General features: G+C 42.3%; 1 protein-coding gene across 2 annotated transcripts in view; it reads left to right on the top strand.

Moving 5' to 3' along the window:
* LOC148032905 (protein SPA1-RELATED 4-like) overlaps positions 1 to 25349 on the top strand; it is a 111958-nt gene extending 86609 nt beyond the window's left edge. The window contains exons 6-9 of one of the 2 annotated variants that reach the window (XM_087683593.1): positions 23649 to 23795; positions 23919 to 24236; positions 24435 to 24494; positions 24600 to 25349. In XM_087683593.1, the coding sequence (XP_087539719.1) occupies positions 23649 to 23795; positions 23919 to 24236; positions 24435 to 24494; positions 24600 to 24791 (717 nt within the window). In that variant the 3' untranslated portion in view covers positions 24792 to 25349. Of the gene's footprint in view, positions 1 to 23648; positions 23796 to 23918; positions 24237 to 24434; positions 24495 to 24599 lie in introns of those variants that run through there. The other variant, XM_087683594.1, reaches the window with a different exon arrangement.
* Positions 25350 to 27182: the final 1833 nt, after the last annotated feature.

Below are 27182 nucleotides of genomic sequence, written 5' to 3' on the forward strand. Positions count from 1 at the left end.
ACACTTATGGGCACTTACCGTGTTCGGGTGTGAACACCCCCCTACAACCCCAAGGTTTAAGGGTTGTACTTTGTACTTTCATTCTACACTCTTTCTGTCTATTGGGTGTCGTGCTTCACTTTGTTTCTCTCACTCTCACACTGTCTACTGCACTCTCAGCTGCACCTCGATCCTATCACCCCCTCACATTTGGTATCAGAGCAGGGATTCAGCTCAGGTTCAGCTCAGCCTCTCGCCCTGTTCACTCCTGTACCAGCAGCACCCAAATTCGCTGAGCTCTTGGTCAGCTCCAGCTTTGTCAGCTGCTGCCCCAACTGCTGGCCATTCAAACCTGCAATCTCCACCATTAGTGCAGCCACCTGCACTGCGTGCAGGTCTGCCCCCAACTGCCTGTGCTGTTACGTGCAGCGCCCAGCTTGTAGCTCATACGACAGGGCCTCCTCCAGCTCATCTGCCCGCCAGCACCGCCTACTCTTGCTCCCATTGCACCATCAACGCTAGGTTCACCAGCGTGTCCTCCTGCAGCTCGCCAGCATCCTTGGCTCATAAAGGAGACGCCGCCTCCTGCCTCCAGCGCGCCCTATACCTGCGCGCTGACGTCGCCACCTGCAGATGCCGCCAGTCTTGGGTGCCGCCTCCTCTGCCGCCACCTGCAGACGCCGCCAGTCCAGGCGCCACCTCCTCTGCCCTATTCGGCCTGCACGAGCCACCTGTTCGTAGGACGCCGCCTCCTGAACGTGCAGAAGCCCGCCACTAGGTTCGCCAACCTGTTCCTGTGCGCAGACATTGCCTCGGGATTCGTGCACGTCGTCAGTCAGCTGCAATCATTTTGCAGAGGTAACATTTTGCATTTTTTAATTCGAACACAGGAATTCGTGCAGCACCGGGGTCAATTTTCTGCATTGGGACACGTGCCTATGTCTGTAACAGAGCAGCAACAGGATCAGTTTTCTGCATTGGGACACGTGCTTGTGTCTGTGACAGAGACACATTAAATGCACATTCTGGGGTATTTGTAACAGAAATTTTGGCAGAAATTTTGGGGATTTTGACATTACAGTGTTGCTGAGCACTGTTTGCACCTTGGGAAGCGTGCGTTAAAGACAGTTTTTGACAGAGTACACCCTTGCACATTAATTGCAGAAGTGTGCTTGCTGCAATTTCTGGAAATTTGCAGATTTCCAGCTCTTACTGCTTTGACATTGCTCATTTGTCTTTGGAAATTTGTCATCATGGCAAATCAGGGAGGTGATGTATTTACCTATGTATCCAAAGAAGACAGATTGGATGGAAACAATTATTCGCTATGGTCATTCATGATGAAGAATGTATTAGTGGCTAAGAATTTATGGGATTATGTCAGTGGAGAGGAAACTTGACCGGGAGTTGTAGCTCCCGTTACTCCCCCTCCTCAAGGGGGACGTGGACAACGGGGACCTCAGCCCACTCCACCTCAGCCACTTCCTCCAAGAACTGCAGCTCAAAAAGCTTGGGATACACGTGATGCACAGGCTTTGTTGCTGATTGCTTTGGCAGTTCAGCGGTCCATCATTCCTCACATTCGTTCAGCATCTTCTTCACGAGATGCATGGCTAACTTTGGAGCGTATGTTTGCAGGAAAGAATGAGACTCGAATCTCTTTCTTGAAGAAAGAGTTAGAGACTTTAAAGATGAATGAGGGTGATTCTATGCAGGATCATTTGAATAAGATTCAAGACTTGCGGGAGCACCTCATGAATGTAGATGAGTACTTTTCTGATGCACAGTTGATATCCACCACCTTGAATTCCTTACCTCCTTCGTACTTGTCTTTTCATACTGCATTGAACCTCACCATGAGGATTGCTGAGCACCCACTCACTTTTATTCAGCTGGTTAGTTTGCTTCTAGAGGAGGAGCAAACAAGGAAAAATAGTGGTGTGGATGCTATAATCTCTGAGCAGGCTTTTGTGGCAAGACAGAAAGGAAAAAACAGCAAGGTGAAAATTGCTCCACAGAGTTCTGGTACTTCTGGCACATCACAGAATAAGACACAAGGGGGGACACAAGCTAAAAAGGGAAAATGTCATTATTGTAAGAAGCCAGGCCACTATATCACTGAGAGCAGGAAGCGCATCGCCAAAGAGAAGAAGAAGGAGTCAGGAATGTCTGTTTCTACTACTCCTTCCACTGCTAGTGAGTCCACGTCCTTTGTTGCAGACAGGGACTATTGTTTTTACACTTGCAGTTATGACATGACTTGGGCTGATAGAGCACTTAGCTCTACAGAGGATGCTGACACTTGGTTCTTTGATAGTGGTGCTTCTAGGCATATTACATCTCGCAGAGATTTGTTTGCTTCAGTTTGGTGCACCTCCCGTTGGGAAATCTGTACAATGTGCCAATAATGCATCATACCCTGTTCGTGGTATTGGGGAGATTCAGCTCACAGCCATTGATGGCTCTATTCTCCGCCTGCAGGATGCTTTGTTTGTGTCTGGAATCAAGAAGAAATTGCTATCTATTTCTTCTTTGGCATGTTGTTGTTTGCAGGTCACATTTGATGATGACCGTTGCATGGTTAGAGATAAAGAACGCATGACTTTGGTCTTGACAGGATCTTTGTGTTATGGTTTATATGAGTTGGATGCTCTTTCAGTAGATCAATCGGCATACTTGACATCCACTCTTACTCCTGCTATGATGCAGGCGGAATTATGGCATGCTCGTTTGGGGCATGTAAACTTTGGCAGCTTGATGCTTTTGCAGCATACTCAGATGCTGGATGGCTTACCTCTCTTGGAGAGACCTCTTGAGCACTTATGCGAGGGATGCATTTTGGGGAAAATGCATCATTTCTCATTTCCCCGTGATGTTGCTTTCAAAGCAACAACCAGATTGCTGTTGGTGCATTCAGATGTTTGTGGGCCTATGCAAACAATGTTATTGGGCGGTTGTTATTATTTTGTGACATTCGTTGATGACTTTACATGTTTTTGCTGGGTCTACTGTTTGAAAAAGAAGTCAGAAGTGTATGATGCATTTTTTGGCTTTCAGTGCACTTGTTGAAAATCAATCTGGATGCAAAATTAAGACTCTCCGTTCGGACCGAGGGGGGGAATACATGTCCTCTATGCTGAATTCTTTTTTGAAGCAGAAAGGCATACTCCATCAGTACACTACTGCCTATACTCCATAGCAGAATGGGGTAGCAGAGAGGAAGAATCGGTCACTCATGGAGATGGCCAGATGTATGCTGAAGGCAAAGAGCTTGCCTCATAGTTTTTGGATGGAAGCAGTCATGTGTGCTTGCCATATTTTGAACAGGTGCCCTACCAAAGCCTTGAAGACCATCACACCTTTTGAGGCTTGGAACAGCCGGAAACCTTCTGTTGGCCACTTCCGTGGCATAATGCTGAAACTGAAATTCAGCAAGAGCTTGCACACAGTCAGGAAGCTAGACAGTTACCTAGATGGTATTTGCAGACTATGCAAGATAGTCCTTTGGATGCACCCATGGCTGGTCGTACTAGAAGGCAAACTCGTTTGCATGATTCAGCATATACCATGGAGTTTGTTATGGCAGCAAGTACTTTTGATAATGAAGAGCCTGAATGTTTTGAGGATGCACAACACAGTGTGCATTGGATGGCAGCAATGCAAGCTGAATTAGATTCTGTCACTAAGAATCAAACTTGGGATTTGGTGTCTTTGCCATTTGGAAAGAAAGCCATTGGAACGAAATGGGTCTACAAATTGAAAAGGAAAGCAGATGGATCCATTGATAAATACAAGGCACGGCTTTTAGCTAAAGGCTACGCACAGAAAAAGGGCATTGACTATGAGGAGACATTTGCTCCTACTTCCCGTATGACGACCATCAGGTCTATGATTGCTTTGGCGGCACATTATGGTTGGATAGTGCATCAGCTGGATATCAAGACTGCATTTTTACATGGGGAACTTCAGGAGGAAGTTTATGTACAACAGCCCACTGGTTTTGCAGTTGAAGGCTCATTGGTTTTTCAGGAGAAAGTTTATGTACAACAGCCCATTGGTTTTGCAGTTGAAGGCTCAGAACATTTGGTTTGTAAGCTCAAAAAGGCACTATATGGTTTGAAACAAGCTTCTAGAGCTTGGTATGCAAAAAAAGATGCTTTCTTGCTTGGTTAGGGGTTTCTAAACAGCTCATCTGAGTCTACCCTTTATGTATGTAAAGAAGGGGGATCTATGCTGATTATATGTCTTTATGTTGATGACCTTTTGCTCACTGGAACACATGCTGATCAGATTTCAGCATTCAAACAAAATTTGCAGCAAACTTTTGACATGTCTGACTTGGGAATTTTGCATTACTACTTGGGCATCTAGTTCATACATGATGCTCGAGGTATTGGGCTATCACAGTCAAGGTATATTGGGCAGCTTCTTGAGAAGTTTGGCTTACAGGATTGCAAGTCAGTTTGTACCCCCATGGAACCTGAACTGAAACTGTCATTACATGATGACAGTGATTTGTTTGATATACATACATATGCTCCTGCAGTTGGATGTCTTATCTACCTATGCAACACTAGGCCGGACATACAGTTTGCAATTTCAGCTTTGAGCAGGTATATGCATCAGCCACGTATGTCACATTGCCAAGCTGTCAAGCGTGTTTTTCGTTACTTGCAGGGTACTAGATCTCTTGGGTTGCTTTATGCCAAGGGGGGACCACTGCAGTTACATGCTTACAGTGATTCTGATTGGGCTGGTGATTATGATACACGTCACTCCACTAGTGGTAATTGTTTCTTTCTTGGCTCTTCTTGCATTTCTTGGCTTAGCAAGTAACAATCCATTGTTGCCACATCGTCATGTGAAGCTGAATACAAGGCAGCTTTTACTACCACAGTTGAATGCGTATGGCTTAGACGCTTGCTAGCTGATCTGGATGTATCTGTTACGGAGCCTACTCCTTTGTTCACTGACAGTCAGAGTGCCATTGCAGTGGCACGGAACCCAGTGTTTCATGCCCGCACGAAACACATTGAGATCCATTATCACTTTGTCAGAGAGAGGCTACATGCAGGTGATATCAACCTTGTCTATTGTCCTACCACCAGTAATGTGGCAAACATCTTCACCAAAGCTCTTCCTCGTGACAAATTTGAAGCATTTCGCGATGCTTTAAATTTGATATCCTTTGGTGGTGGATGATCCTTGTACTCTTGATCACTCTTCACTCCAGGGGGTTTTGTTGGGTATTTGACTCACGCCTCACTTACGCCTACGCTCATATGGGAGTGTCGGTGATCAGTAGGACACTGGGGCACTTTTTACTCTCGGTAGGAGAGGTTTTTTCCCCGAGACTTATAGTCTTATTTTCGTATGTGCTTATGTGCTTATATTACACACTTATGGGCACTTAGTGTGTGTCGGGTGTGAACACCCCCTACAACCCTAAGGTTTAAGGGTTGTACTTTGTACTTTCATTCTACACTCTTTCAGTCTATTCTATTGGGTGTCATGCTTCACTCTGTCTCTCTCACTCTCACACTGTCTACTGCACTCTCAGCTGCACCTCGATCCTATCACCCCCTCACAGCTTGAAGCATCTCTAATATCTTTTTCTCCTCTCGAGTCTTTGCCCCCTCTCCTATCCTTTTCCCTTTCCCTCTTACTCTTGCTCTCGTTTTCCCTATCCCTTTCCCTCATCTTCTCTTCCTCTCCTCTCTCCTCTTTTGCTTCTCACCCTCTCCTATCCCTATATCTCTTCCTCTTGCTCTCCGTTTTTCTATCCCTTTATCTCACCTTCTCTTCCTCTTTTGTTCCTATTTCTCTTTTCTCCTCTTTCCCTCCCCCCCCCCAAAAATTCATCCATCTCTCTCTTTCTCTGCATATCCACAATGCTGAAGCCTCTTCATGAAGCTTTTGGTCTCTACACCGTTAATCTTATGAAGGCCTCGAGCAACGCAAATTGCTACTATTGGACTTGCAAGTTTTGTGGAAAGACGATGACTAGTAGCGTGGTGAGGCTTGTTATCCACTTGACCAAGGTGGGCGGTCAATGTAGCTCATGTCCTTCCATCCCTCAATTCGTAGTGGATGAGATTATGGAGAAGTATTCTCCACTCTCTTGCTAAAGTGGCCATGTGTCATTGAGTATGGCAAAAGCTCAATATGAGGTGGTTCCCCTTGATATAGAAGTGGATGCTTCCGAAACGCCTTCTTCTACATCTACTCCTATATCTTCTGCTAGCCCATGTGTCTCAACAGTCTTGGGCTCTACCATGTAGCATTTTTACAAGAAATTATCAATAATAGTGACCAAAGAGGAACCGCTTTTGCCAACACTCTATACTGGAAGAGGGTCTCTTTGGTCAAGCCTATTTTTTGGTGGGAATTTTTGGATATTAGATATCCACTATTCAAAAGAATACCCTTAGAGTGCTTGCATAATCAATTTGTAAGTACCCACTAGTAAGTTTTTACCTAAAGCTGAATTGTTGTGTGATCATTGAATTTGAACTTTGAAACAATTTGAATTTTTTGTCTAATGTAGGATTGTTTGGCTGGTGCTTGTAAGAGAAACTGGTTAGTATTTTCTCTCATTCACACCAAGATCCAAAACAAGTAGAGCACATGGCAATTGGAGCGACTAATTTATTGTCGCTCTAATTTGCATATGCTTCAAACTATGCATGAGATGCCCATGGCTAGATAGGTAAGTTAGAACTTAGAAGTAACTAGTTATATTCCACTTGTTACGTATTCTAAACAATGATTTAGATTTCTAAATATGCAAATTATCATTTTATTTCAACTAGGTGAATGTTGATGAGATCAAGTTAAGTGGGGCTACCTTAAAGAGTGTCAACAAGGAGTGAAATAAGGAGCAAGAGGCCATCTTGAGGGATCTCTACATGGAGTTGGAGGAGATCAACGGTCAAGTCTTACGGATGTGTAGTGGCCGTCGAGTTGTTGCTCGAGTTGCAAGCACTATGGCCGGTCCTACACCAGCCCATCAGGACTTATGTGAGGCAAGACTGTGGGAGTTCCTCTACTGCACATGCAGCTGTTGTAGAGGATGCTCAAATTAGGGAGCCTAAGTATGATGATGACAGGAATGTTGTAAGTGATGTGGACTTTGGTGAGCCATTGGAGGCCTCTTCTAGTGAGGGCCACTCTCCATCTTTTGATGTGTCTGAGCCTAATGATGAGGAGTCCTCATAAGTCTAGACATTTTGTACTTAGTCCATTTGCCATTATACATTTTGAGTCCTTTTATGAGCATTGGTCATTGATGGATCGTTTTGGAGCACTTAATGCATGACTCTAGTTTCAAGTTTCGACTCGTTAGACCTGTATGGCCTTGCAATTGTTTTCTAAACTCTAGTCTCTAATTTATGAAACATTGTGATGATTGATCTATCTTTAAGTTTCATATTTTATATGTATTTTTATATATACATATATATAATTTTATATGCATTTTTTAATGAACGTATGAAACAACATATTTTATTCTTGAAGTTTTTGTCTACGTTCTATACCGCACTAGTTCACGTACGAATCGTATTGTACTAAACGTATGAAACCACCTTGTGCTTTAACAAGTTCTATCTGGAACAAGCAAGGGTTGCAACAAATCTGACATCTTTTGCCTATCATGCTTTACCTTCAGACCTTCGATGCATGCCTTGACAAATTGCTCTACATCATGCCTCAAAGCTGGCCAATAAAAGGAATACTCCATTGCCTTGATTGTGACATCAATACCTCTGTGTCCTACATATGGAGGAGCATGACTTTCAGTAATAACTTTGGGCCTTAACTGCTTTGTGACACTTGCCCATGCATCATAAAAAATCCATCTCTTAGCACAAAGTGCTCGTGTCTCTGGCCATTGCAAAGCTGATCATAAACATTAGCAAAATTTGAATCAACAACATCTTGCTCTTTCATGGCATCCAACGTAGTGTGTGAAACCCTACTGATAGCTGAAATTTGTGGCTTATGTGACAATGTATCAGCCACTACATTTCTTTTACCATCAATATGTATTATCTGAAAACGAAACATAGTGAGAAAATTTGCCCATCTCATATGCTTCTCGGACAGCTTTGTTTGTATCAGAAAGTACCTTAAAGTTTGATGGTTTGTCTGCATTGTAAAATCAACTTCTAACAAATAATGTTTCAACGTGGATAGTGCATGAATTACAACAAAGAGCCCTTTTTCATAGATGTGCAAATTCTTTTCTACACAGTGGAGAATTCAGCTCTCATAAGCCACAACTCGGCTATTATGCGTAAGAACAGCCCCAATGCTGTTACCGCATGCATTACATTGAACTAGGAATGACTTCCTTAGATTGGGCAACACAAGCACAAGATCTGAAGTTATATTTTTCTTTAGCTTTTCAAATGCTGGAATTTCCATAGCTGTCTATCTAAATGGCACATCCTTTCTCTGCAAAGCATGCAATGGAGATGCAATTTCAGCAAACCCGTGTATATACTTCCTGTATAGTAAGAACATAAAACCAAGAAGTTATAGATCTCATGAATATTTCTCAAAGGTCGCCATGACCGTATTGCCTCAATCTTTGCAGGTCCATACGAATACCATTAGCCGATACAATATGTCCCAAAAAGTGGATTTCAAGTGTATTCTATGCTTTGCCTTATTCATTGAAATGACAATCATGTCTTCAAAGAAAGTGTCTACAAATCCTCTATGTGGCCTAAAAATGGATCCATCATCTGATTCAAAGCGGCAGAAGCATTCATAAGCCCAAAAGGAATGACAAGAAACTCATATAGCCCAAAAGATGATTTGAAAGCTGTCTTAGGCACATCCTCTGATCTAATATATATTTGACGATACCCACTTTTCAAATCTATATAGTTGAATATGGCTGCCCCTTGCAATCTATCCATAACATCATCGATTCGAGGAATGGAAAAGGGAATCTCTATCGTGATCTTGTTTACAACACAATTATCAATGCACAACCATCCTTTTTCTGCACCGAAAGCATTGAAGAACAAAAAGGAGATGAGCTGGGCTGAATCGGCCCCTTTTCTAATAGCTCATTCATCTAACTCATAATCTCCTCCTATTGGGTTGTACGAACTCTGTAGGGTGGCTTATTAGGTGGGCTACATCTAGGGATAAGATCTATGCCATGATCTTCCTGCCTTTCAAGTGGTAGTTGCTCTAAAAGGGACTGAAAGAAGCAATCAACATACATTTTCAAAAATGATATGCAATCCTTCTCTAACTTAGACATATTTTCAACATTCTGACTATTATCTTGATTCTTAGTAAAGACCAAGTACGTTGAAAGATGATTTTTCAGTACTTAAATTAAAAAATGACACTTGCAGATACAATAGGGATATATTCTTCTTTCAATTTTACATCAAGTGCGACTGTCTTTCACTTATGCTGAATAGTGATATCTTTTGCACGAGAATCAATCACTGCATGCATAGAGTGACACCATGGCATATCAAGCAATACATCACAACCCTAAAAAAGTGGAGCAAGTAAAGAACTTTTTGTTGTCCACACATCCCTCTATATGCAAGTGAAGCTTTCCAATGAGTGGTGTGATAGGCTTTGCATGGCCTTTACATGCCATTCTAACTTTCCCATGGATTCCATCTCATCCTCTCTAATGCCTAGACGGACTGCCATGTCAACAGAGATGAAGTTGGATCGTACACCATTATCAAAGAAAATTGATACGCAGCCTTCGGGATCAATATGGGAGGATCCGTTCTAGCCCAGACGAGGTGATGGAGATTGCCACCGACTACTACATGTGCCTTTTCCAGCAGGAGACAGTTTCAGCTAGAGAGCAAAGATGTAGATAGCAGGTATGGGATCACATCTCGTCCCTTCTCATAGAGAAGATGGGACACTCCCTCCTAGCCCCCTTCATAGAGAAGGAATTAGAGAAGGCTTTCCATACACAGGATGGGCAAAAATGCCCAGGGAAGGATGGCCTCTCTAAGGTCTTCTTCACTACCTACTGGGAAGTCGTGAAGAACCCCCTACTGAGGGCCTTCCAAGAGATTTTCACTTAAGGACAGATGCCTGGGAGTCTCTCGGCAAGCCTCATCAGTCTTCTCCCCAAAGGGGGAGACCGGTTGGAGCTCTCCCAGTGGAGGCCGATCACCTTATTGCCAGTGGCCTATAAGGCACTGATAAAGATGCTTGGTAGACGATAACGCCCCGTGCTTCCAGATATCATCCATGACACAGAGACAGGCTTTGTCCAGGATAGGAGCATCCTTAACAATGTATTTACCTTCTTTGAGGTGATAGAGTGGGCTCAGCACAGTGGGCAGAGATTGGCCGTACTACTCTTAGATTTCGAGAAAGCTTATGACAAGGTGGACTGGGATTTCCTAGAGGGCACCATGGTGAGGTTGGGGTTCCCCCAGGCTTGGATTAGTGGGGTCTGCGCCTTGTACAGATCGACCACCAGCAGGGTGCTCATAGACGGAAGGCAAGGGGAGAAGTTTCAGCTGGAGAGATTGGTTCGATAGGGCTGCCCCCTGGCCCCATACCTGTTTCTACTCTTCCCAGAGGCGATGTCTCACTTCCTCAGGTCACGTGTGAGTGGATTATGCGGCCCCCGACTTCTAGTGAGAGAGGAGACTGAGTTGCTAGAGTCTAGACTCCGAGTACGCAGATGATACAACCCTCTACATAGAGGATGATGAGTTGATGCTAGAGAGAGTGAGACTGGCTCTTGATGTGTTCTGCTCTGCAGTGGGAACGAAAATCAATTGGCGAAAGTCTGTTGGTTTCCTCAGACCCGGACTTCAGCACAGAGTGGGGCGTCCACTTGGGATTCAGATGGGTGAGCAGAGGGCAGACTGTCCGGTACCTAGGGTTCCAGTGGGACTCGACATCACTCCTGCCCAACAATTTCTTCCTGTCCTGGATTCTATTCGGAGGAAATTGACCTATTGGAGCACGGTTCGCCTCTCACTAGCCGAACGGGCCTTGGTGGTTAACTAGGTCCTCCTAGCGACGGCGTGGTACATTGCTTCATGTTGGTGCTTTTCCTCATCGTGCGTAGTGCAGCTTCGCCGCCTAGTGCAGAACTTCCTTTGATTAGGGTCTGATGGCTCCAGGGATTCCAAGGCCAAGGTGACGTGGCCGACTATCATATGACATAGGTCAAAGGGAGGGCTTGGGATCATCGACCCAGAGTATCAGAGTATGGCCCTCTTGGGCAAGCTAGTTGTCGGCGGTCTTATACCAGGCGGACAGCAGACCTGGAAGGTCCTATTGCAGGAAGGCCTTTAGGACTGTAGACCGAGGCTTGGCGGGGAGTGAAGGCCATCCTTGAGATGGATCTTCACGTCTTCCCAAATCACCCCCCCAGATTACCTTTTCTTCGTAGCGTACTACTCTGCGTGTGATAGGCCCTCCGAAAGGCCCTAATCCAAAGGCCCCCAGGCTGCCAGGAGGAAATAGACCGTCAGCTGGTGATCTAGAAACCCCAGGTCAAAGATTTGAAGGGGCACAAATAGGTGAACGCCCCCACATCCAGTGGGCTGAGTGAGAGGGCGGCCCGGCCCGTATCATTAGGACATGGCGGGAGGTGTACAGGATGACGGATGATGAGGTGTTGCAGCGAGTATCAGGTTGCCAGAGAGGAGTGGGGGTGAGGAGAAGGGAGATAGACAGAGCAATACCTCCGAAGTGGCTTGCTTCCTTGATACGTGAGCCGATAGAGCTCGGGGAGGTTTGGGCAGCTAGGTTTTCGCCAGCAGGAATCCCCCTTCAGGTGGTAAGTAGAGTGGGTGGCGCCCTGCAAGGGACTTTCTTCATCGTGCAGGAGGGGGGACGTCTGGCCCTTGACAGAGGGCAGAAGGATGAGGGGATTGCCGCCCTTTCGTGGAGGAGGATTCGGATAGTGGGCCTTCAGGGGAAGACATGGTGACTCGACTCCTATGTTTTTTGGAAGAAGTTGAGGGAGTGGCGCCTTTGGATCTGGGAGGGTAGACCACTTGATGAGCTGGAATGGGATCCAGGAGAGTGGCTATGGCCGGCATCTGCGGTCGCCAAGAAGCCACCCAGGTTCCTAGAGTACATTGCTAGGATAGGCAGACATGTACTGATGCAGGAAGAGATGGACTGGGCGCCGTCACGTAGCAAACACTGGGCGGAGCACAACATCACGGAGCCCTTCCGAGGGACCTTTTGGAGCCGCCTATGGGATAGCTGGAGGCCAAGAAGGGTGTCGTACTTCTTATGGCTGGTGGCATATGGAGGCTTGGCGTTGGGAAGTTGGCTTGCCCAGATGCAGAAGGAGAGAGATTGTAAGCACTGCACACAGCAGCATCTGGAAACCCTAAAGCACTGCCTTTGGTCATGTGAGGAGGTGCAGCTCGTGTGGAGAAGAGCATGCCGCATCCTTCGCCATATTGCACCCAGCGTTGGATATATCTCATGGGGAGCTTTTTGTTGGCAGGCAGTCAGCCAAGGCTGTCACCTTTTGTATGAGGCCGCAGGGCACGATATCCATTATCGAGGCAGGGTCGTTCGCAGTGGTCGGTTTGGTGGCTCTACCCATCCGCCAGGTACTGGAACCCACAACAGACCGCTCGGAGATATGGGAGATCATAGGTAGTCTTACTGGATGGCATATTTGGAAGGCACAGTGTCAGGAGGCCTTCGGCAGAGAGAGACTTTTAGCACATGCGACCTTAGCAGAGCTCTGGACCTCCATTATCCACTCCCTCCATGGCCGATGGGACCAGGTGCAGGGCGAGTCAGGAGCTCCGAGGTCACTTCATGCACACTTGGGGCGGCCAGGGTATTTTCTTCATGATGCAGGCAAGCAACCCCAGTTGGCGATATAGCTCCCCCCCCAATGGCTTCTTGCCCCCAGACCCCCTTGAGAGGCTTGTATACATGATGTATTAGTGACTTTGCATCAGCTCCAGCTAGTCTGTTGAGCATGAGCACTCTGTTATAATCAGTTTTTCAAGTAATATAATCAGCTACATTTTACTTGCAAAAAAAAATCAAAGAAAATCGATATATGCTCATCCCTAATTTTGCCCCATGTTTTGCACAACTCAATAGCATCATCATTAGGCTGATCACTAATAACATCGGGCACCAATCCCATTGTTGTTTTGGGCTTCTTTCCCTTAGGATCTCCCTAATTTTCTGGTTTTCTAGCTTGTTGCCTATTGGGACAGTCCCTTGCAATGTGGCCCACCTGTTCACAAATAAAATATTTATTTGAATCCATCAATTCCCTATGTTGTGCCAATGTTTTTGAGCCATTTCTTTGCTATTTTGGTCTCTTTTTAGGCTGATTTTCAGATCTGCCCCTTTTCTCAGCCTTCAACAACTTTTTATTTTTCTTCTCTACACTCTCTAGGAAGCGTGAATCCTTCCCACACAGCAAAGCATCTGTTGTAGTAGTAATCTCTATGAGCTGAGACATGCTAGACATGGTGGATTTAATGCAAAAATCTGTGATTCCTTTGGGCAGCCCATAAATATATTTTTCCACTTACTTATGAAGGGATATGGGGCGATAAGAAGTGACGAGCAACGATGCATCTTAAAACTTCTGATTGTATTGCTCCAAATTCCTACATTTCTTAGCATCTAGCTTATTCTAAGTAGTCGTGATGTCCACCTCAAAGGTACTTGTCAACCAATTCAATGCAAACATTTGCTTGAATTGTACCCATGTTGATGGTGCTCTACCTTGCATCAAAAGAATGGACCACCAATGGAATGCGTTCCCCCTCAAGAAAGTGGTTGCCTTTTGAATCTCCGAGGACTCCGTGAAGTTTCCTGTGAATTGGCTGCATCAAATTGCTAAACGAAAGTTAGAGCTTTTGGCCTATTGTGTGCACCATTGAAGGACTTAAACTTCATTGCTTTTCTACCCTCATCATAGTCTTTTGTTGCTCCTTTGGGTGTCAAGTTGTCATACACTGGCCCTTGCAAAAAGGTGCATTTACTAACTTTACATCAAAATGAATACCAAATGGAGCATTTGCATGACTCGCATTCATTCCTTGAGCCCCATAAATATTCAAGGGCATAGATGCATGATCAAACATACTATTTTGTGCCCTAGGTATCAAGCCAATGTTGCCATACGTAGGGTTTTGCACATTTCCATCCATTCTTGAATACATTGGGCCTTGTACACCATGCATTGGTTACTGCATATCATAGGGATTTGTGCCATACGTTCCCATATACGGTTCTTGTCCAACCATAGCATGAAAAATCGTGCTTCCATCAAAGTATCCTAGTTTCCCCATCATAGTATGCATGCCCAACTATCCAAAATCTATTGGATTGGCACTCTCATGATGTCCTTGCATTTACACTCCTTACCTTGTAGGTACCAACTATTTTACTTCATTAGCATCTTGGGGAGCTTGAAGTGAAGGCTTTGGCATTTCCTTCGGTGCACCTTGCTGTTTCAAAGGTGTAAAAGATGACTTTTTCTTCTTGCCCTTGTTGTCCTTCTTTGGTGCATTCGAAAATTGGGTCAAGTGAGGATCCTTTGCTAATTGAGCAAAGAGATTTGCTGTTGTCCTCATCGGATTTCTAAATTGGTCATCAAATTCCTCTTCACTTTGATTGTCATTAGCCTCCTTATGCCTTAAAGGCCCTACATCTTGCCCAACAGCAACATTTTTAGTGTGGTGTCCATGGTTTGAGCCTTGTCCAAGATTAGGATTGCATTTCCCTGATTTCCATGTGAATGTTCATGCTGAGGGGCATCATCACTGCTTGATTGCATCTCATTGTATGAAGATATATTGCTGTAATTTCTCAATTGAGGGAAAAATTAGCACTAGCACAAAGCTTTCGCTTGCAATCAGGTGTCTCAGGCCCAACAAATCAAGGGATTGAGTGATATCATGGCAATGGAACCATGAGAGCAGCCTTCCTTCTGGGAGAGGGTGATAATTCCCTGATTAAGTACTTAATTACAACAGTCAGCAGATAAACATAAATTGAAATGCACAATTTACCTTAAGAATCTTGGACATTGGATATCTTGTTGACCCCAAAACTAGTGTTCCTTTTAGTATTTCTTTAACTTTGATTGCTAATGGAACAAGTATAAGTTGAGATTCCAAAATCTCCTAGGTTTTTTTCAAAGCCCCTTACTGTAATAACAATCAGTAAGCAATTCGGATCATTTGGCCCTTGACTTTCCACCCAGGACTTGCACAACTAGGATCACAGATTGGTTAAATGTTGCCCAATTTACAATGAATGGGTTGGCATTTGAATTCCCTAACACTTACAACTTTGAGGTGCTAAATTCAGTGTATGATGCCTTCTCTTGTTGGCACGAGTCTTGAGTTGATTGTCAAATCCTAATTTCTACAGCAATTTAGGGCTTATAGCAAAGATCTCTCTGCTGTCCACTAGATTTGGCTGAGATCGGATCCAAATGGCTATGAAATGCTGAGAATAACTAGACAAAGTTTGGAGAAGGTAAGAGAATGCCAAAAGAGGGAGAAGTTGCTGATTTCCATGTGAGAAAGTCTGAATTCGGATTGCTACTTGTACCAGACAACATTTAATGTTGTTGTCAGTTGCTTAGGAGACACCAACTTGTTGTCACAAGCCCCAAACTGCAATGGCCAGCTCCTGGGAAGGCAAGAATTGTTGTCGCTTGCTTCAATTTGGCCTTCTCTTGCCCTGGCCTCCTCAAGTGGTCCTCCAATGGCTGCAGATTAGACTAGCAATATCTCCTTCCTCCCTTTTGCAAGCTAAATGAACTGAATCCCTTTCTCCATCCTCCAAAAACGTTTTTTAATCTTCATGGTTATTTTTTCCATGTGATAGCCTTCTAAACCCATTTTTCAACATTATCTAGCCATTTAATTAATTTTTAAAATTAAACAATTTTGAAATTTAATTTCAGTCCTTTTGATCGCCCAAAATTAAATGTATCCATCCAGAATTAAATTGACTAAGCATTTGCAAACCTAGAGTTGTCCTTACCTCTATTGAACCTTAGGCTGGCATTAATTAATTAATTAATGGTAGTCCCTAGTGTCACCACTGACACTTTTTGGCTAAATAACTGTCTTAGGGTCAAAATTTACACCAATTGATCCCCAAAGCCCAGCTAGCATAACTTATCACAACTTTTGCTTTTGACATCTATTGCATTCTCGAGATCCTTGGTCCGTTACTATGAAATAACTACCATGTGCATCACATGTGCTAAACAACCTTGTAGATTTGATTAATAACTTAATCAAATGCTATCGGCAAGATTAAAGCATTTCAAAATTTCACATTCCCATGACAGTACTCTATAAGCTCCCTTTAGAGTTTAATGGAGTATTCAATGCCTTGTGGGTCCAAAGATCATCGATGATAGTCAGATTACATATATGTCCTTGACACTGTTTGAGTATGAAAAATTGTTGAGATTATGAGGTAGGCTTCTATCTTGGTATGGTAGCCTTGATGGGGCATTTGTAGCTTAGAAAGAGGGGTGATAGGAGGAAGAAGTCGAAGGTCTAGCGTTATCATTGTGGTAAAGAAGGAATTTGCAGAAGGATTGTAAGGACTTTGTGGCTTTGAGAAAGAAGAAGGAGAAGAAGAATTAGGATACAGACTTTTCCGACGAGTCATCCTGCTTGGACTCTCGGATTCTTCGGCCAAGGTAAAGGCCAAGGTCCGGAAAGGGTCATCTTCTTTAGACTAAGGAAAGGGCTTGATTGCCCCTCTTGTTGCTTTCTATTGTAGGTGATGCGGTCATTGCTCACGACTCTCTAGTGCTAGGGAGATTGAGCCTCATTTATACATGTATATAGCTGCAAAGGATCCAAAGAGGGATTTCTCTTTCGCATCGACTAAAGTTTGGTAGTTTTTAAAATCATGGAGTTGGGATTGACATTGAGGTTCATGATGGGCTATTTCTTGATAGATAGCAAGATTGGATCCTAGTGGGAGCTCACATAAGGGGACACTTTGGCGGTTTGGCCAAAGGCGTGGGATCCAAGGTCACGTATGCTCAGAGGCATGGTTGATAGACATTGAGAGCGGTTTAGTAAGCTTATGAGTGAGTTTGGTAATGTGTATTTGTGGACTGGGTGGTCAGCTTGTTTATTTCTTGGTATTATTTTATGCCTATATATTCTACTCCCTCCTTCTCAATCTGTATCATCATCCACTTGCAGATTCCCTTTGTAGGTCCTGTTGAAGAGAGGGAGCTAGTGCTAGTGCTCACATAGCTAGTGATTCACTCTCGTATGCGGTTGTCCAGTGTTTGGTATATAGATTATATTCTGAGGCATACCTTTGTGTTCTCCCTTTGCAGTTTGCACCCTCTCTCAAATCATGGGTGATTTGATACAATACAATGATATAACAATAATGACTCATCATAGTCCATATAACAAAGACCACCTAAATAGGACCATGGATCATACAAGATGGAGTAGAATATATAGGCATAAAATAATACCAAGAAATAAACAAGTTGGCCAATAACAAGATGTAGTCGGCTAGCAATAAATGCCCCAAATCATCAAAATGATCACAATTAAAAACATTTAAATAGACTATTGTGCCCAACTCATAAGCTTACTAAACCGCTAATATCCTCTCTTAAATCATGGGTCATTATCGTTATGCCTATATAACGATAATGACTCATCATAGTCCATATAACAAAGACCGCCCAAATAGGACCATGGATCATACCAGATATCGATGTCGAATCCTAAATAAAAAACTCAAAATGCAAAATGAAAAATGCGAAAACACAAACACAAATAGAGAAGAAAGAGAACTTTGAAGTGAACAAATCAATGCTGTAAATGAAGGAAAGAATGTACAAGATGCTTAAGGGCAAAGTTGTGTAAGTCTTGTGGGAGTGCGTTGAGGGAGGCGTCGATGTGTATTGTTCATTGGAGATGGATCTCGCATGCAGTAACCACTAGTTGGAGCTGAGACTGATGAAGAAAAGTGATGAAAACATAGACATGACCTTATAGATGATGGAAGCTGGTCACATGCAGCAATGGGAGGCCGAGTTAACAATTGTAGACCATGTAGCAATAGTGTTAGGGGTTGGACAACTAGTGGAAGAGTACTGATGGCTGAACCTTGCCAGAGAAGGATAAAGGTTGAATGGTGGGCCCTATCTATTTATAGATGTGGAAGGATCCTCCCATATTAGGGACCAGGGTTTTTCATGTGGGACACAGAAACTCTTTAGAACTGCTTCTTGTTTAATGAAAATTTTGGTAATTTACTCTTTTGGGATTGTTTTAAGAAGCTAATCTGAGTGTAATGAATTTTTAGCTCAACATTCCCCCTTAGGTCTAAAACTAGAACCAAGAAGGGACTAGAAGAAAGGCTTAAGCTATTTTTACTTCAAGGCATACCACCCCAAAGCAGCCAAGGCATGGGACAAAGGGTGCACAACTGTTGCCTAGTGGCCTACCAAGACTACAGAGGCGATAGTCATCTTAGCAAGGGAGTCCAAGTAGTCACCCTAGAGAGGACAATGCATCAGACAAAGAGTGCTTATTGATTGCCCAGTGGCCTACCAAGTCTTGCAAAGGTTGATGGAATTGCATTGAATCCCCCCCCTTTTTTTTTTTGAGAATAGATATGGCTTGCGACCTTTCAAGTAATTGTGTTGTGTGGGGAGAGTGAAAAGGGGTGGGTAGATCCAACACATCACAAAACAAACTAACCTAACCACTCAAGGGTGTCGTTGACGAGAGAAAGGGTAATAAAGAATGGCGAGGTGGTAGAAAGGTGGTGAAGAACCATTGGTGGAGACAGCTTAGGATCTGCCAAAGTGTGCTTTGCACAATGAGATGCATAAAGTAGTGTGCTATAGGATGAGGATGCGCATGTAGCAGGTGCTACTTGGATAGTGTCTCTCGTGGGGAAATTGTTCTCTTGCCCAAGCACCCTTAACAAATACGATGACATTATGCAATGAAAAGGAGAAAGTACAATAGGGGGTGAAGGCGGTAGGTTGATGTTGAAGATAAGTGTCATATCTTGTAGAATACCATGAAAGGGTAGGAATCCCCTCTGAGCCTTGGATGTCGATGCCAAAGGAGGAAGAGGAGCCTGATGTCGGTCTCTATGTGGTGTTGAGAACCATGAAGATGAGGATGAGGATGAGGATGAAGAACCCCGAATGAAAGAGCAAGGTAGAAGTCACCATCATGATAGCATCAAGGGAGAACCATGATGATGAAGATGAGGATGAGGGTGAGGATGAGCATGAAAGACCCCGAATGGAAGAGCAAGGTAGAAGTCGCTGTCATGATAGCATCAAGGGAGATGCTATATGATCCACCTTAGGAGGGGAAGCCTCATTCTAGCAAAAGAGCAAATTTCCTAAGAAGATGAAACCATGAAAGGAACGGTGTGCATCCCATGTTTTTAGCCCAAGAAGAACAGGTGCAAACATGCATGCCAACCCTACATTAAAATACGAAACCCTACAAAAGAGATGTGAATTTGGAAAACATAGGTTAGTATTGAGATGCTCTAAAGTAAAATAAAATGGAAAATGAGAGGTAAATGAAAAAACAATGGAATGAGTATGTATGAGTAAATGCATTGGAAGATTGAAGAAGGAAAGACTAAGGATGGGGCCACTATTGCATATGTCCATTAGTAAGTCATTGCTAGACGAGGTGGAGAAGTGGTCCTAGATGGAGATACAGAGAATAACTTACGAATGGATGCAAAGAGTGTAATGGGTGAGGAGCTAGCAGACCAATTAGCTAATCCTTCAAGAGTTTTGAAAGATATAGGTTGGCGAGACTGTTTGCATGCCACATGTTCAGTGGCCATTGGGATAGGAGGAGTAGATGGGGCAACAATAGGACCCTGTTGAATTGTCGAGTAGGAGTGGAGATAGTTACAGCTGTCTGTTGAGGTCTCTAAGGAGGAAGTTTCTGGGCATGACACTCCTTGTCCACATGGCCCGATCTTTGATAGTGTATGTTGTTGAGCTAAGAAATGCATTACATGCTGATTAGCCTCTTAAATAGCCCCAAATCATGCTTATTTAACGAAAAACGTAAAAATGGAACATTGTTCGAGGGAGGTTTAGTGGAATCCTAATTTGGGAGGGTTCATCCACATTTGTAAATAGATAGGTAGTGGCATCCAAGATCCCAAGATATCAATTGGTGCCAAAGACAAAAGCTGTAATAAGCTATGTCTGATAGGTACAAGGTTGTACTTGGTGTTAGATTTTGGCCTAGACCAATTTATTGGCTACTAATGTTGATGGTGATATTAGAGACTAGGTATTAATTAAGTAATTAATGTCGGTCTAAGGGCTAATAACTGCTCAAGAATACGTGGAAGATAAATTGGCCTTGCTAATTTAATTATTGGCTAGTGAAATTAATCTTTTGAGCATTAGAATAATTATTAAACTAATTTTTAGAATTAATATTATGATAATTAATATAATAAGCTGAATAATGCTAGAAAATGGGATTAGAAGGCTACCACATGGCAAAACTTGCCTATGCAAGTGGGAAAAACTTTTTTAGGGACTGGTGGAAGTCTATTTCAGCCATTGTGAGAGAGAAGGAGGTTGCTAGAGAGCAAGAAGAGGTTGTTGATGTGATTTGCAGCCACCATGGACCAATCCTATAGCAAGTGACCAAGTGACATTAATTTGGAGCCCTCTAAGAGTAGGTGACAGCAATCCAAGGTCTTCTGGTATAGGTGACAACATAAGGAGGGGACAATAGTCTTTTTGGTGGTCCCAAGTTGTAGGTGACAGCTTTCATGGTTGTTTGAGAAGGGTAACAGTAGCTTTTCAGTGTTTCTCATTATAAAACTCTGAAATTTCTCTCTACAACATTCTCTCTCGTCCCCTAGCCATCTCTCAAGTTATCTCAGCATTTTCCTGCAGTTTGAGCCATAAGAAGAATAGATTTCAGTCAATCTTTGCTGTAAATCCTAATTTATAGTAAAAATTAGGGTTTTGACAGCCACCTTGGGATGTGTACTTAGAATTGAGGGCCTAGGATCTAAATTCCAGCAGTTGAAATTGAGGAACTTTAGAGAGATTCAAGAGGCAAGCCAGTCAATATCAAAATTGGGGCTGAATTTGTCTTTGAAGGAGCAAGGTGAAGGCCAATCCCCACGCAAACCAAGGGGCAAATTGGTTTGGAGGCTTGTTGGTCAATCTTGATAGCAAGAGACACTTGGATTAGCGGAGGAGGTTAAAGGATCTTAGTTGTACTCCATCCATTTGCAATAAAAGTCAAAGAAATACCGTAAGGGGTGTCAGTTTCGAGGCCAACGAGCTGTCCAATGTCCAAGATTATAAAGTGTGCATTTCAGTTTTGTGAATTTGTTACTTGCTATAATTAGTGCATTTCAGTCCTATCCGAGAAGGAAGGCTGGTTTTATGGTTCCCTTGCTGGGACACCATCAATTTCCTTGACTTGGTGGGCCTGAGGCACTTGATTGAAGGTTAGAAGCTTTGCTCTAGTACTAGAATTGTATTTAGCTAAGCATTACAACAAGAATGTCTTCAGATAGTAAGACAAGATCCAGTAGGGATGACGCCTCTCAATTTGAAAATTTACAATATGTTGGGGAAAATGCAATGCCTGATCTTGGGCAAGGCACGTAGCATGGACAACAAGCTGATAATGTTGGTTTAGATCAAAATGTGGATCCTTCTAGGCCTTAAAAGTTAATGATCAGCAAGAGAAAGAGGAATTTGATAGCAAGTGAAATGTTTATGCAACTTTTGAAATGATCCTTAGGATATGCGCTTTTTGAATCCTTAAAGGAGGGTTGCAAAGGCAAGAAGAAGAAATTGTCTTTAAGAGCTTCGGGACAATAAGATGCACCAACGGAAGAGCAAATAAAATAGCATGATGTTTCAAATGTGGGTAGGGAGAATAAGCAAATGATGCTAGTGGGGCAATTGATGTATATGCAAGGCCAACTTGGAAGTGCCAATCCAATGCTATTTGGATAGTAGGGCATGTGTGCAATGATGGGGTAGCTAGCGTACTTTGGTGGTGGCACTAATTTCCATGCTATGGTGGGTCAGGGACCACTTAGGGAGTGCGTACGGGGATGCATGGCACAACTCCTTATGGTATGCAACAACCAGTGCAAGGCCCAATGTATACGGGTATGGTTAGCAATATACATAACCCCATATATATAACAATGTTGGCATGACACAGTCTATATGTTTTCCATACATATAACAAATTCTAAGAGGCAATGATAGTGACCACATTGACTGCACACACATTCTCAATCGTAATTGCTTTATCCGTGAAGAGAGTCATCATTTGACACATTCGATCATGCAAGACAGCCAAAGATGCATACTAGGACACAAAGTGGCAAGTTTGGTAGTGCAAATATGTAGCCCACTGTGTTTGGGACTCATGGTATTAATGTTGGTTATCCAAGTGCTCCATATAGTGCTGGTCATGAGTTAAAATGTAGCTACTAATGCTTGCATTAGGAAAAATGTAGCTATTCATGCATGCAATCTATGGGAAAATGTATCTTGGTATGGTTGGTAGTATGCAAATTCCCATGTAGAGTCACATTGCAATGGTCTAAAGTATGCAAATAAGAATGGTGCCTAATGCATTTAGTGCTCGTAGTATGTTAGATATATATGAGGGGCTAGTGAACTGGATGCAATGTCGCATATTAGTTAAGTTGAAATTGCAACAATGTGAAAGTATAAAGCATCGCAATGCTCAAGGGAAAGAAAGGCCTACAACCTAATGGTTGTTTCGAGGACAAGTAAAGTTAGAGGTAAAGTTTCCATATCCTTCTTGGTGAAGCTTCAACATTGTTTTACCAATAGATGCAAAGTGGATGGAAGAGGGTGACTTGGCAGACCATCTTCAATTGTTCTAGTTGTACCCAGATGCCTTTCAAGTAGAGCTAACTTCAGTTCGAGCTCAGCTAGGTGTAGCAGAGCAAGGGTCCAGAGTATTGCCTGATGCTCAAGGTGGAGGTAGCATTTCCACTCCGTTTGAGGATCAAGTGCATCATTTCATGTTATCACAAGTCCTCCATGAATCTCACATCACAGAGAATATCATAGATATGTAAAGATCCCTTCACCATAGACATATGTTGGATCTTTCAGGATAGCAAGAGAGCTGCATGATCCCTGTACACAGAGATTGAAGAACAAATTTCTAGTTATTTCTTCTTCTTTTGTATATTTATACATGATAAGGTATATCATGGATCAGGGTTGTGCTTGCCTTTTAATCTCTCTCTATAGAGAACACAAAAGCATGCATGTGTGCACATTGTAAATCACATCCTTTTTTTCCCCCTTTTTTGGAGACTTCTATGCGTCTCAGCCACAAGATTGGGAATCAGATACATTTCTATAACAAATAGCTAAAAATTGTGACCTTAACATACCTTTTTAAGCCATGCATATTACTGTTGTTGGTTTTGCAAAGTGCGACCAGAGATAATGCGTAAGAGAGGAAAATGTCACAGCATTCAGGTTATGTCTGATCTTTCATTCCAATATGGCAGCCTTCCAGTTAAATAGCATCAAAGAGGTTACTTATGTTTCTGTAGTAAACTGAAACCCCCTCAGAACTTAACGAGGAGCATTGTAATTGCAGCTTTGGGATGCTAGTACTGGAAAGTCATTGATGCAGTACAAGGAACATGAAAAACGTGCCTGGTCAGTAGATTTCTCCCAGGCTGACCCAACAAAACTTGCAAGTGGTAGTGATGATGGACGTGTGAAGATTTGGAGTATAAACCAGGTACTTTATCATATTTCATCAGTATTCTTTCTTTAGCTCTATTTTAAAAGGTGCAAAAAGCTTCAGTAGAATCTCCCATGGTTGTATGGAACTAATTTATTGTTTTGTATTGTCTTTGGAAAGGAAGGAAGCATAGCGACAATCAAGACAAGTGCCAATGTATGCTGCATACAATTTCCAAGGGAGTCTGCACATTTGATAGCATTTGGCTCAGCTGACTATAAGATCTACATTTATGATTTACGGAACCCTAGAGTCCCTTGGTTTACTCTGGCAAGTCATAGCAAAGCAGTGAGCTATGTAAAATTCCTTGATGCTAGTACACTAGTGTCTGCATCCACGGACAATACGTTGAAACTTTGGGATCTCTCAAGGACAAGTTCAGATGGAGGGATTTGTGAGAATTGCCTCTTAACCTATACTGGTCATACGAACGAAAAGGTATTTTTCTAAACAAGAATAGCATAGCTGCACTTCAAAACATTTCAAGGGAAACAAAGAAAACTAAAATTTCATGTGCTACTTTGCTTTGCAATTTCTTATTGGAGCTCTTTTGCCTATTTCAAAGAATCTCTGGTTTTCTGTTAAAACTGGTTTTCTGAGTTCCTTAGCACTACCTAAGAATGTGGTGTTTTGCAGAATTTTGTTGGCCTCTCTGTCATGGATGGTTATATTGCTTGTGGGTCTGAAACAAACTCGGTAAGCTATTATTATAGTCATCATCTTCTGTTTATTGCTTTCTGAAGGGAGTGTAAAATGTCTTGGAGATAATATACCAAGCATTTGGAGCTTTTTTTTTGTCAGGTATTTGCATATCACAAGTCTTTGCCAATGCCAATGGCATCCCACAGGTTTGGCTGTGTGGATCCAGTTTCCGGTCATGATGCAGAGGATGATACTGGGCAGTTTGTTTCAAGTGTATGCTGGAGAGGCAAGTCACAAACATTAGTTGCGGCCAACTCCAAGGGCAATATCAAGGTGCTAGAGATGGTATAGGAAGGGAAGTTCCTGTCCTGGAGAGCTCCTGTGGTCTTCTGGTATAGATGGCCTACTAGTTGTTGGACAAAGCTTTTCCTAATACCTTTGACATTTTTTATAAAGTGGAGGGTATTGTGCAGGAACTTGTAGAGGCCTTCATTCATTATTTCCCAAATATCAATACATGACATCCTACTGGATGGAAAAGTTAGCGGCTTTGTGTAAAATATTCTGAGGGATTGAGTGCATGGGAACTTGAGAATGTATGATTTTCAAGCTAATGTCAAAATTGTGGCTGGCAGAGTTACATTATCCCAGCTTTTGTATATTCTTGAAAGAAGCATATTTTTGCTGCTTCTGAGGTTTCTAGACACTTGATTTTATTTGGGAATGTTTCAGAGTTGAGTTGACAATCTTCACTATAGAGAATCGCTTAACATATCATGCAAACCTATTCAGTGTGTGTTCGGAAGAAGTTTTCCCTTCTTGAAAAATGATGCTTGACATTATTATTTTCCTCTCGTAGGTGAGCCGGCCTCAATCTGTGGTAGAGCACAAGAGTAGGAGGGGTTACGAAGCATACAGTTAACAAATGACGTTAACACATCTCATATCATTACCAGAGCCAAATCGGTTAGTCTAAAACAAGTATAGACTATAGTTCTTGAAAGCACACCACCACACTTGACATTTAGACATATGCTCAGTATTCTGTGCTTATGTTAATGGATTTCGGTTCTGTACCTGGGTGGTTTGATTTACCATTTCAATGTAAGAGAATGACATGAAATGTTGTACAACCTCAGCAGTTTTACAACCCGTACATCCATCACAACACCACAATCAAGGGTGCAAAATCAGGTTGTAGTTTTGTGAATAACACCATTCAATACAATTTAGAAAATACCCATAGGGTGCTTACTGACATACAAGGGTGTTTACTCGAGGAAAGGATGTTTAACCAGTCTTGAAAATCAAGGTACCTGTAAAGATCAATGGTTCAAATCCTGGTCCATATATGATATGCTGCATACAAACAAGTCGGCATTCATGAATCCATGGACTGCTGTCAATCCTTCAGTTAAGGAATATCTTCAGCTTTGTTGTATTCTCAGTATCCTTTTGCATGATTCTTCCATCTCAAGTGGTAAGATCTTTGTAAACATTATGTTTTATTGTTTCTTAGCATAAAATGAACTAATCATCTCATGTGGCTTTTGTCTGCCCAAGTAAATCCCATTCGTATGTGTAGGGGTCAAAGGCCTATAGACACCTTGTACTAGTGGGAGTCGTTAGGGTTGTTGGGCCAGGGGTAGTTTGAAGCTACATGCAAGGAACATTTCACATTGGTCTTGGCCAAAGTACTTAAAATTGATGTCTTATACAAGTGTTATCAATAGAGCTAAACAAAATTTTTCATAAAGTACTAGTTTCCCAAATGAATAATTTACACTTTGATTAGATTAGTGCACAGTTATGTTTGACTCAGATTATCAATCAGGTCTTCATATGCTATAGGTGAACTCATAGAGAATTTATTCAAGTGATACTGTTTTTTGGTATGGCTGACAATTGACAATTTCTCATCATTGCTAATTTGAGCCCTTTAATTCTTCACGTGAAAATTGGTTTTAAAGTCTTTTAGAATTCCAAGATAGAACACCAATACTCTTTACAAATAATCAATGCTTTGAACATAGTACTTTTAAGACTTGTATTGGGCCTCATGCAAAATAGTTTTAGCTATTAGCAACAACAGGAATTGTTTTGGAAGCAAATTGCATTTGTAGAAAAGAACACTTCTAGGATATAGGCAATATATTTCCATGTTCTTTAAGAGCGAAACGAGAAAATCCACTTTTAATTTCCTATAAACTGGTATGTTAAGATACTTTTTATTAATGTTTTAAGAGCCTACTAATTGCCTATGACTTGGTATACCCTTGCTCCATTTACTTTTAAAAGGTTGTAGCCTTTTCTTATGAGAATAATAAAATAAGAACCATATCGATTCAAATTCCACCTTATATTGGTGGGTTATTTCAACTAATATTGACAACTAAATATAAGTTGGTATATCTTTGGATCAACATTTCTCACTAGATATGAATGATTTTTGTCTTCGAACTTAAGGTCATATTCAATCTTATTTCTTGATTGACCATCTTAACTATTGAAGTGGATTTTGAGCAAGTCAAGTGTTGATATTGTTTTGTTGCTTTTGTTGTATGACGCTATTTTGGTTGCTTTTGTTGTATGACTATTTTTTAGACTTTTGTTATTACTTAAGTAGGGGCGAATTAATATAGAACCAATTCTAAATAAGCTTTCAAAATGAGGCTTGCTAATTGCCAAGTTTTCAATAACTAATTTTGTTAATACATTCATCAAGCTTTTCATTGCTCATTT

Source organism: Lygodium microphyllum, chromosome 8 (genome assembly GCF_053477565.2).
Source record: "Lygodium microphyllum isolate KBCC chromosome 8, Lygodium_microphyllum_v1.1.10, whole genome shotgun sequence".
Lineage (NCBI taxonomy): Eukaryota > Viridiplantae > Streptophyta > Polypodiopsida > Schizaeales > Lygodiaceae > Lygodium > Lygodium microphyllum.